General features: G+C 48.1%; 2 protein-coding genes and 1 long non-coding RNA gene across 4 annotated transcripts in view; 2 read left to right on the top strand and 1 right to left on the bottom strand.

Annotated features, from left to right (window-relative positions):
• Positions 1-325: 325 nt before the first annotated feature.
• On the top strand, positions 326-3970 carry UQCC2 (ubiquinol-cytochrome c reductase complex assembly factor 2). The gene is made up of 4 exons (XM_027445082.1): positions 326-500; positions 2586-2660; positions 3008-3077; positions 3793-3970. Exons 1-4 carry the CDS (start codon positions 363-365, stop codon positions 3885-3887), a joined length of 378 nt encoding a protein of 125 aa, XP_027300883.1. The 5' UTR covers positions 326-362; the 3' UTR covers positions 3888-3970.
• LOC139999619 (uncharacterized) lies at positions 773-2375 on the top strand. The gene is made up of 3 exons (XR_011805130.1): positions 773-1448; positions 1895-2023; positions 2195-2375. It is a non-coding gene; the product is annotated as an uncharacterized lncRNA (long non-coding RNA).
• Positions 3971-5030: 1060 nt separating the features above from the next.
• Positions 5031-11198, bottom strand: part of ITPR3 (inositol 1,4,5-trisphosphate receptor type 3) — a 40578-nt gene continuing 34410 nt past the window's right edge. For both annotated transcript variants that reach the window (XM_072028607.1, XM_038168183.2), the window contains exons 49-58: positions 10948-11073; positions 10252-10424; positions 9971-10135; positions 9299-9491; positions 8760-8855; positions 8214-8338; positions 7775-7940; positions 6885-7045; positions 6272-6433; positions 5031-5928 (exon numbers count right to left, since the gene is read on the bottom strand). In XM_072028607.1, the coding sequence (XP_071884708.1) occupies positions 5860-5928; positions 6272-6433; positions 6885-7045; positions 7775-7940; positions 8214-8338; positions 8760-8855; positions 9299-9491; positions 9971-10135; positions 10252-10424; positions 10948-11073 (1436 nt within the window). In that variant the 3' untranslated portion in view covers positions 5031-5859. The remainder of the gene's footprint in view (positions 5929-6271; positions 6434-6884; positions 7046-7774; positions 7941-8213; positions 8339-8759; positions 8856-9298; positions 9492-9970; positions 10136-10251; positions 10425-10947; positions 11074-11198) is intronic.

Here is an 11198-nt window from a genome sequence, read left to right as displayed (position 1 = left end):
GCGTTGGGACGGGTTGCCCAGGGAGGTGGGGGAGTCCCCGTCCCTGGGGGGGCTCCAGGAGAGGTTGGGGCTGGTGCTTGGGGACACGGCTCGGTGGGGACAGTGGTGGGGGGGTGCTTGGAGCAGGTGACCCTGGGGGGCTCCTCCAGCCCTAATCATTATCCGAGCACACGCCTGGGTGCCTGATTAACGCACTCGATGATCTTGAGGCACCACAGGGGAACCACCCCAACCTGCCCCCCCCCCTTTGCCCCCCCACCCGCGTTGTCACTGCGCATGCGCACCCCCCCCCCCCCCCCTCACCGGCCCCTCTCGCTCGCCGTAGTTGCGGCCGCCGTCACGTGCCCGCTGCCCCGGCCGCCATGGCGGCCACCAGGTACCGGCGGTTCCTGAAGCTGTGCGAGGAGTGGCCGGTGGAGGAGACGAAGCGGCAGCGGGACCTGGGCATCTTCCTGCGGCAGCGGGTGGCGCAGGCCTTCCGCGAGGGGGAGAACACGCAGGTGAGGGCGGAAGCGGCCCGCGGGGCGCTGAGGGCTGGGCAAGGGATGGGGGAAAAGGGCCGCGCATGCGCGCTGCGCCGCTGTGCCTCAGGGGCCGGCGCCATCTTAGGGCCTGAGGGGCGGGGTGCGCATGCGCAGTGCGCCGCTGCTGCTCCTCAGGGGCCGGCGCCATTTTGGAGCCTGAGGGAGACGGGGGGAGGGCGCGCATGCGCGGTGCGCCGCCGCTGCCTCGCCTCAGGACCCGGCGCCATTTTGGAGCTGTGGAGGTCCGGTCAGGGACAGGGGGTGCGGTGGGCTGGGCTGTGCTCCCTCCCTCCCTACCTCTGACTTTCTTTCCTTCTTTCCCTCCCGGCACCTTCACTGTACGCGGAGATCTCGCACGGGTTGCGATATGTGCTGTGAGGTGCCCCCTTCCAGTGGGTTTCGAACCCCCTGTTGCAGCGCTCAAGGAAGGGGGATGCAGAAAATTTGTCAGGGCCGTCGTGGAGTTCAGGGTGGTTTGCGTGCTGTGAGGATGGGCTGATAACACGATACGGGGTGGGGTATGCTGCAAAATCCATCACTGCTGGGATGCGGTGGTTTTAAAGCTGGCTTCCAGCTGTAACTGTGTTGGAGTTCAGGTTTCAATACTGAAATAAAAGAAGCAAACACTTGATTTGGGCTGCAGTCATTTACAGGCTTGGAGGTGGTGCTGTGGAATGTAAATGTGCCCTTTCTTTGCATAAAAACATTGTTCCAGGTGTGCATTTTCTCCTACAATGTGCCATTATAGGCACCTAATTCTATATTGGTCACCAGAATAAGCTGCAGCAGACATTTCAGAAAGTGCTTATTGCTTTTTCATATGCCCAGGACAGCTGAATGTGCTGCACCAATTGGTTATGAGATCCCAAAGCTGCCACTCATCTTGAAAATCTAAATTGATGCCTGCAGCACTGATGTCAATTTGTACGTATAAAGACTTAATACAGTAAAGGGAAATGTACTGGCAGACAGCAGGAGGAATGTATGAAAAAAGCGCTAGAACCTTAAAAGACGTTTTGTCAGTGTAATGCCCGTTTAATTCACATGGAGTAAGATTTGCTGATTTTTTACAGGCAGTACTATTTCAGCTACCTATTTAATAGGTAGCTGTGTGATGGTGCTTATTTTTAACAGTTTGCTTGTCCCTGTATCCTCTCTCCCAGTGCAGCCATTACCTGCTGTATCAGGAGAGCCTTTCCTTCATTCTCCTGGCTTGCACAGGGGAGGGAGGCATCACCTGCCTTGTGCTGAACCTGTGCCAGTGCCTGAGGACAGATGAGCTGTTTTCACTTTATTCTGTCTTGCTGCTCTTCATACTATACTTACTCATGTATCCGTTTTAATCATTTATGTTTGATGTCATCGAGCAGCAATGCAGAGTTCTGGTCAAGTCGGCCCTGCTGTAGGATAGAAAAAGAAGTTGACGTGCCATTCGTGCTGCTAAATAGCTGGCTCTGCAAGGCAGATGCACCTGTTGGAGGCACCTCAGAGAGTTTTAGGTATTAGCAAAATCTTTCCAACTTACTAGACCAAAATAGAAATCCATTTACCCTTCACAAGCTGTACGGTACCTTACACGCTGCTTTTCCCTAATCAATTATAAACTATTTTTAGCCTTGCCAGGATTTTATATCTTCCATCTTAGTATCTTATCCTGTTTGATCCTTTAGAATAAAACAGGCGGCCAAACCAGCCTTTGATCAAAGAAATCTCACAGATTTCACAGCGCTGGCCAGTAAGTGTGAGAAAACCGTACAGCTATGTTCGCGTTAGCTGTGTGTTCAGTTGATCTGTCATATCTTTTTGAGCAGAATTCAAGGTTCATTCTGGAACTTAGGTGCCTCATTATTCTTGTAGGCCAAGCTGGTGAGAGACGGAGGGGAAAGAAAATTTGCTGCATTCTGGAGCAGCATAATAGGGGTCGCCGGCATCCTGCATTGCTCTGAAAAAGTAACAAAGATACTCCTTTACTGTTCTTTTCATGAGCTTTTAGCTAAAATGAAATGGTTTTGCTCTGCAGGTTTAAAATAGGACTTGTGCGATACTTTTATCCTTTTCCAGATTGCTGACCCTGAGACCTGTGACCAAATGTATGAGAGCTTACTCAGAATCCACACCAACTACTACAAAAACAAGGTAAACATTTTGGTATTAGCCATCATCAACCTTTTTTGGGGGACCTGCAGCTGTCGGTGCAGCAGGCCACATCCCAGCAGGGTTTCTGGGAATGGAGCAGGCAAATGAGCAGTCAGGTGGATGCTGCACTGCCGGGTGCCTTCAGTCTCAGAGCTGCAGACGTTTTAGCCTCTGTGACATGTATGAACAATGTAGATTATAGTTCCTGGTATGGATTAACAGAATTCTTAGAGCTTGATGGAAAATAAGTTAGGATTCTATTATTTGGTGACATAATTACCTGTGTTAGTGCACTACAAGTAACATCTTGTTCTCTTTCTCCTTCTCTCACCTGTCTGTTTGTGAAGTATCCACGCCTGAAAGAAACAAGCTTCACTGGAGTGACAGTGCAAGATTGCAAGATGATTCTAGCAACAGGTATTAATACTGTGATTGATTTGGGAATAAATCAGTGCAAGAGATAAAGTGCGTTCTAGTCTTTATTGTGTTGGCTTTATACTTCTACCAGTTACTAAAGGACTGAATTGGACTGCTGTGCAAGTTTATTAGGGTGGTTAACAAGGAGTAAGTACAGGCTTAATTGAGGAGATTTTCAGTAATCTAGCAGGACAAAAAGTCGATTGTGTTTTGCAGGGGGCAGGAATAGCAGAGGGTTTGCAAAGGCTCTTTGAGACAGAGAGGCAGGAGCTGTGTGAAAAAAATGCACATTTGCTACATCGCTGGAAAATTCTCAGCTTCTGTTTCACTGCATTCATATTCCCTTCAGTATTTCTTCTCTTGTATTAGACTTTGAGAGAAAACAGGGTACCACGATGCAGAAGTACTCTCAGCCGAATCATTTATTAAATGCCGTATAGGAAGCTAGTGCAGTTTTGTTCTGCTCCAGTTCCTAACTTCGATTGCAGTGCGTGGAAACTGAATATTAGTTGTTAGTGATAAGGGACTCCCTGCACAATTGATTGGAAGGGAAAACAAACTTGCCTCAGGTCCTGAAATAGAAATTCATTAAGATGAGAAGTGAAAAAAGGCAAATATATGTAAGGCAAAGGGCTTAAAAAAAGGGCTTTTTATGCTTTTGCTTTTCTGCTTTTCTTCCTCTTTCCCCATCTCCCTCTCCCTTCTCCTTTTGCAGACATTCTCAAACAGATGGAAGACATGAAAAAAGGAACATGGAAAAAATTGCGAGAAAGGTTTTCCGCCAAGAAATCTGAAGAGGACTTGAAGTGATAGGCTAACTCCCAGATTCTCCTCTGTATATATTCCTAAGCTCTGTATGTTGCCATGATGAATAAAACCATTCATTCCTCTTAGCAACAGCATTTTTTGTTCAGACCTACACCTTATACTCTTTATTTTTAACACCCACTCTTTTCTTTCTGGAAATCTAGGCCATACCTGAACACATCTGTGATGAAAGTTCTTGGATCAATGTAAAGGAAGGCGCTTTGTGTTGTTAGATCTGATCATTTGTATTATGAGAAACAGACCATCAGGAAATGCCAGAGCACATAGGTTCATCCACACTAGCTTTAAATCTGCTTGGGAAGCCAGCAGTGGTGATAACACAGAAATACAGCTGTAATGGTGGTTCTCTGTGTTAGCACGGGTAACAGTGAAATTGAGCTGGGATAACTTTAATTATCACAAGTTATTTTCCTTTGGAGAACTCCTGTTTGGGAAGACAGGAGATGACTGAGGGTGAACGTTTGCCATGGTGATGAGAGAGGAGTTTAAGAAGAGTGTAACGGGATTTAGTCCCATACAGGGTCTAGAGCGGTGTGTTGCTGGACAGGCTTTCCTCAGCACGGAAGGAAAGTTCTGTAGGGGTTACTGCATTGTGAGGGATGAAGATCAGTTTTTGTGATGTGTTACACAACAGGGCCATAACCAAAGTTCAAGTGTGCTTAGTCCTTTGTTGTGGCTCAGTTTTATTCCCTTTTAAAGCTCTAGTGCTTGCATCAGCCGCTGTTTTTGGAGGCAGAGGCACAGGCATGTAGCTGGGATGGCCGCAGCACTGCTTGGCTTGGGAAGGATGTGTCTAGAACACAGCTATGCCAGGACTCTGCTTGGCTCCGCGCAGCACCAACAGCTGCTCCTTTTTATGTTTGAACTGTGTTTTCCTGGCAAGTAGTGAAAGAATTTGAAACTTTGCAGCAGGCTCTGATCCAAAGCTTCAGAAAACAAGGCTGGTGTTCAAGGTAGTTGATCATGGTAGCATTCTTCATCTTCTCTATGGCTACATTGTAATGTTTAACAGCTGGAACCAAGAGCATTGGATGGTGGAGCACTTAGGGTAAGACCTTCTGGCTTCAGGTCTTTGGATTGCTCTGTATTTCTATTTCTAACAGCCCTGTTGCATCCCCGAGTGTACAGGAAGGGAGTTTTTTTTACCATGTTTAAGTTTTTATTATAACTTGATTTTTGTTTTTAATTTACTTAAGGCAATTTACACTTTAGTTCTTAAGTAACAACAACAACAAACAAACAAAAAAGTAAAACATTACACCAGAGATGAAACTAAACCACAGGACACCCCTTCACAGTGAACTCCTGGAAACCTGCAGTCTCCTACTACTGCCCAGATATTCTTTGTCCACACAAGACAAAAGACCAGTCCACGTAGTACTAGCGCAGGTACTCATCCTCATCTGGTGAGTTAAATGCTCAAATCCATATCCTTGAGTTTAGCGCCTCTTTACTGCACCACCGTGATGAACAGAACTCTAAATGGAGAGGAATCGGCATGGAACAGGTACAGCAGAGATGATGGCTGGTTTGCAAAGTTCCACGTTTTACTAGTGACGCTCCTGGAATGCGTTAAATATTGCAGCCCTACCGCTAGTTACACTACACCTGAGGTGGAGGCCACCCACACGTAGCACATGGAGATAAAGATACAACCCCCCACGTTTGCAAAATAAAAGAGTTATTGCAATGAGGAATAAAAGTCTTGTATAATTTATCTTCCTATAAGGGCATTGGAGTAACATGTGGGTCCAGGTATTGAGGAATCCTCGCCAGTCATTGCTTCCTGAATTGCTTACAAGCGATCTAAGGAAAATGTTGACTTGGAAGCCCCTCCGCATGGCCCGGCTTTCTCTGACAGTGATGTCCGTGCGCAGGACCCAGGAATAAGCAGCCTCGGCAGCTGATAGATACGTTCAGTCCCTCAGTGGGTGAAGCTGATGCTTTTTCTGTCTTAGTGGTTCATGGTATTCTGGACATCCACAAACCCCATCCTTTGTCTGCGCTTCCTTTGCTCTGTCATCTAGAGTTCAAACAAGGACAAAAATGAGGTAGGAAACCAGATTTTTTTTTCTGTTCGTTAGCATGCTTCTCAGGTCTGTGACTGACTAGGCTGCTTTAAGCATCTGTCAGAACACCCTGTGAGTTTGGTGAGGAAGTATCAAAAAGCACATGACCCAAGCGTAGCTCTGTTTTGGGGGTCAGGAACACGAGCCCTTTGCTTTGTATCCAGAGTTGTACTGGATGGGGCTGGTTCTGCCTTCTGTTCTTGCCTATGCTGCCTCCTGTTCTGCCTCGCTGTCTATTTTGGTAAGGACAGGGGGGTTTTACACTCAGGTGTTCCTGTTTTTATAAGCGTTCAGTACCTGTTCCTTCAGCTCGTTCAGCTGGGAGGTGAGATGGGACACCAGCTTCATCGTGGAATTGAGTTTGTCTTGAAGGTTGCGGATCTCGTTCTGTTCTCCTTCCCCTTCGTTGCTGACCAGCGACATGGCTCGCATCCGAGGGAACCAGTCAAGGTTCTTGTTCTGGGAAGAGACCAGGTGGAACTTAACAGGAAGCCTGCCTATGCTCGGGGACTAAAAAAAATCCCCGAGGCTCATTTTGTATGTATCCTTGCAAATTTTCCAGCACTGGTCCATTTGCACCTTTTTTCATACAGCCATCTGGATTCAAGTTCAGAGGTTTTTCTTTTCTAAGTTTCCTCACCCTCCCTTTTGCCTTGAAATAACCTTGAAGTCACACTCTGTACTGCCTGGTTCTGCCCTTGGTTCAATCCTTAAATACACAGTACAAAACATCAAATAGACAATGCGCTGTTGGCTGAGATTGCCAAGTGGAATTAACCACCTAAGAAACCCAAGGAGCAACAACATTCTTAAATATTTTGCAAAAGTTCCTTCTCAAAACTGTTTTTCTTTGGCAAGCCCACTGTTCCCAAATATCTCCCCGGGGTAGCTGCTCTGAGAGGACACGTACCTTTATCATCTGCGCCACGTAGCTCTCAGGCCCGGTGTAGTCTGTCTTGTTCTTCACTCGCACCAGCACTATGAAGTACAAGTAGTTCCACATGTTGTGCTCATATTTAATATGCTCCTCAAAGGACACTGTCTTGTTGTCGAACTTGTCCCGTTCGAGTCCTGGGAAAGGTAGTCAAGCACAGAGAAGGTGGAGGGGAGACGAGAAGGTAAGAAGTGAGCAAGCAAACAAATGTGAAAGGAAGTACAGATAATTGCCTCCTGTCCCAGGTGTGACTTTCAAGAAGTGCTTTTAATAATTAGTTGGCATTTAGCACATAACAAGCATCGAAAGCAGGGGGAAAATAACCCAGTCGTGTATTCAGGAGGCTTCTATTTAAAGTACTACTAGCTATGCTTCCTGCCTGTATATCTGAAAGAACAAAATGCACCCAGTGGATCCAATAGGAAAAAAAATAAAAAAAAGAAAAAGTTATATTTAAGCTTGGATTGGCTTTTATGGATGCTTTCCTATGACTGAAAGCATTCTGGAACATTTTCCTGTACTTCATTTCCTTAGTAATATGGTGCATTTTTTTTCCCCCACTTGATAAGTGTTGGTCCCAGGAGGGATCACAGCGACGAGAACACCGCAACGTGGCATTTAGTTTAACACCTCATTAACAGGAGGCGAGGAGGAATAATTTCCCCTCTCGGTTTGTGTCCTTGTTTAAGCCTCCTCACTCTGCAGCCACCATCAGTGAAGAGATTTAAGTTTTGCTGTGAACCAAATGAAAACCCAAAGCAGCGGAAACTCCTTTCCTTCCCTCATGCCACAGGTCAGCCTTAAAAGAGAGGAACCACACGGGGGCAGTTCCTGCAGGCACGCTGAGCCAGGGTCCCAGCACTCACCACATATGAAACAAGTGGTCTTCAGTATCTCTTCCTTCTTTTGCTTCTCGCTCCTCAGGTCAGCAAAGGTGTCAATAATGACCCCAAAGATGAGGTTGAGGACAATGATAATGACAATGAAGAAGAAGAGGAGGTCGTAGACAACCCGAGCAGGAAACAAGGATTCCTGTAACGGACAATTGGGAAAAAAAAACATGCATCTCACACACCTCTCCTCTAGCCACCCCAACTGTGCTTTGCTGCAACGGCCGTAGGCTGAGGGTGCAAGGTGAGGAGCAATAACTGGGGTGTGGTGGGGAAGAGAGGAGGAAAGCACTGAAGGACGGCTGTAGGGGAAAAAGCTGGCAGTGCCACAGTTTCCAGGGAGGAAGGGCAGCTCCACAGTGGGATCTGCAGCAGGACTTGGCAGAGAGGGGCCCGACGTGCTGCCAAAACTCACATCCTTCGATGGCTTGCGCAGAATGTCACCCACACCCCCTCCGTTCCTCAGGCCGTGGTTCAGGACAGTGACAATGCACATGAGCAGCGTGTCGCAGGCTCGTTCCCACTGGTCAGCGTCTGCTTCTAGAATACCAGAGGGAGGGCAGGGGGGGAATAAAAGCAAAAAGAGCACACACAGGGCAGAAGTACCACTGCAAAGAATCCCAAGCTACAGGATGAGGTGCAGTGTCCCATCTGGGAGCAGGTGCTCGGTGTGGATCTCCCAACCAGCAGCTCCTCCAGCTTGCTTCTTGCAGTGGAGGTGTTTGGCTGAGCGCTCCCAAAGCTCCCACTTTCTTTATGACTAAATTGAATCTATTTCAACATTTTTATGCCAGGGTCAGTACAGAGCTTGCGGGCCTCTTGCTTAATATGTGCCAAACAGTGGGCTGTTTGTCAGCGAGCTCAGAAAAATCTCACAGCATCTTTTCAAAGATGGAAACAAACAAAGCAGCCAGCCTACTCTGCTGCTAACAGAGCTCAGCTTTGTAATGAGCTTGCTTACCTTCCAAGGCAGTGGGCACAGCAGAGCAGCTAATTTTGTCTCCACTGCATGACTCCATGAAGGTCTCCATGTTCCTTTGCATCCCCAAGGGGTCATCTGCAAGTAAAAGAGAGCACAGCCTTGTCAGGGCATCAGTTTGCCTTAGCAAAGCTCTTTGCTTGTGTCCAGGTGCTCTTCAACTGCATCTCATTGTAACATTCAAGCAACGTAAAAAATGAAGAAGCTTCATTCGTATTCTCCTAGCCTCTTCTAGGTTTTGAATCTTTTGCTTAGGTTTCAGTAAGACCTCTACTATAAACTTCATTTTCAGCTGCCAACCCCTTTCTCTGCTGTCACTCCTAGCCCCCAAAACCCCATTCTCTGCAGCAGGAGGTCCCTAAATCAGTGCAGGCAGCCGCCTTCTCCCCCAGCCCCAAACCAGTGCTCCCAGGAGCTTGGCCCCGTGCTCCCAGGGTCTCCTGCAATGATCCAGCTGCAGAAGGGGCCCACGCTCTGCCTGGCCCAAGCCCCGCAGCCAGCAAGGGCACGGCCTGAAGCACCTTTGGCTTTGCTGTCCGGCAGCCGGTCCACCTCCAGGATGAAGTCATCCTTCAGGAACAGGAAGCCCACGATGGAGAAGAGGTAGACGAGGATGAGCGCCAGGAGGGCTGTCAGCAGGATGGAGCGCCCGTTCCGCGTCACGCTTTTGATGACATTAAACAAGGTCTCCTCGCGGTAGATCAAGTCAAACAGCTGAAAGGACCAGGAGCAAAGAAATGCCATAGGGTGCTTTTCTGTGACAATGCCTGGCCTACCTATACCCCTTTTATCCCGAGAGCTTGGATCACCCAGGAGACATCGACTAACTTTCACATAAAGCATTTAAGTTTTCCATCTTACTGTAGAAGAATGAAGTGACTTATGCACAGCAGGAGAGCCGAGAATAGGACACACGTCCCCTGCCTCTGCCCTCACCAGCTCACGTTGTCTCCCAGCTGACCCAGATAAAGTACACAGTAGAGATTAGAAAGAGTCTGATAGCAAAAGACTGGGAAAGACAGTAATAGATACTGTCGGAAGGCAGAAAGATCAGCCTACGCAAAGATTAGAGCACAGTGCATTGTTCTCACTGCCGTTATTGATCAGCTCCTGGAAGATGTCACAGGAAACTTCTAGCTTCTAACCGGGCGTTCTGGCTATGTCTGAGCCCCAAAAATCTGCATTTACTGTACCAGGATGCTGTAGAAGAGCTCGTGCACAAAGAGTCCCAGGACACTCGTCAGGATGTAGCCAACATGGTAGAGAAACTCCACATCCATGATCATGGCCTTGTAGCCTCGGATGAAGGTGCCACGATTGCCCACAAAGCTCACTACGAACACAATCTTGTTGGTCAGCTGGAGAACAACCAGAAATGGGAAGGAGTGAGGTTTGCTGCACTTCAGGAACGCAGAACAGTCTCCTGTGCTATGAGACGTTGTGCTCCCTTTCTAGCAGCGTGATGAGAACTTACATTGAGAGCTCCCAGGATGTTCAGAGTGAGTCCAATTCCTAAGTAATAAATTGATCGCAAGATCAGGGCCACGAGGAGCGGTCTGACACCATAACGCTTGGTGAACAGGGCCATGATGGAGAAGCAGATCAGAATCCAGAAGAGCAGCGAGATCAGTGGGGAATCCAGCACTCCTGGGAAGAGAAGACCCACAACAACTCAATGGCATGAAGTTAAATGCACGTTGTCAATCCGACACTGTGCTGCTGTCCTAAGTGTCCGAAAAAAACTATCGTGCTGATTAACAGAGGGCAAAAAGACAGAAATGATGCTTGACTGCAGAGACTAGTGTTGGCTAAGATGGTCCTTACTGATACACTTCTCTAACATCCTTTATCTGAGATCTCACAACCACTGTAAATGATTAAGACTTCCAGACAGCTGGTACATATTCTGTCATTACTTCCTCCATTTTACAAACACAGAAAGTACAGCCTGGGGAGAAGAGACTGTTCCCTAAGAAGGAAGTCGTGGGAGGGCTGGCAACTGAAATCTTGATTCAGTCCCTTGCCAGGACCAGCAGAAAAGGCTTGGGGCTTTAGGAGTCAAGAGGAGAGAAAGGGTGGGGAGAACACAAGTACGGGGCCCAGCGCTCCCTGCACACGAGGGTCTCCTTTGTCCACCACCCCGAGGAGCAGCGAACGCAGGGGCACTCACCCATGGAGGTGGCTTCAACATAGGGGTAGAAGAAAGCAATGATTATGTTGATGAAGACAGCCAGGTTGAAGGAAATGCTTCCCCAGAGCGTCATTCTGCGGGAGAACCAGTACATCAGCGGCATGCCTGGAGGGAGAGGAGGCAGACACACATCTCAGCCAACCTCGTGTCAGCTGGGGAAGGCTCTGACCTCCCCGACATCCAAAGGGCTCAGCTCAGTGCAGCGAGCGGGCCTGGAGGGACCCTTGCCT

The sequence above is a fragment of the Anas platyrhynchos genome, chromosome 27 (assembly GCF_047663525.1).
Source record: "Anas platyrhynchos isolate ZD024472 breed Pekin duck chromosome 27, IASCAAS_PekinDuck_T2T, whole genome shotgun sequence".
Taxonomy (NCBI): domain Eukaryota; kingdom Metazoa; phylum Chordata; class Aves; order Anseriformes; family Anatidae; genus Anas; species Anas platyrhynchos.
Note: the sequence above shows the minus strand (reverse complement) of the source record. Positions and strands in the feature narration are given on the sequence as shown.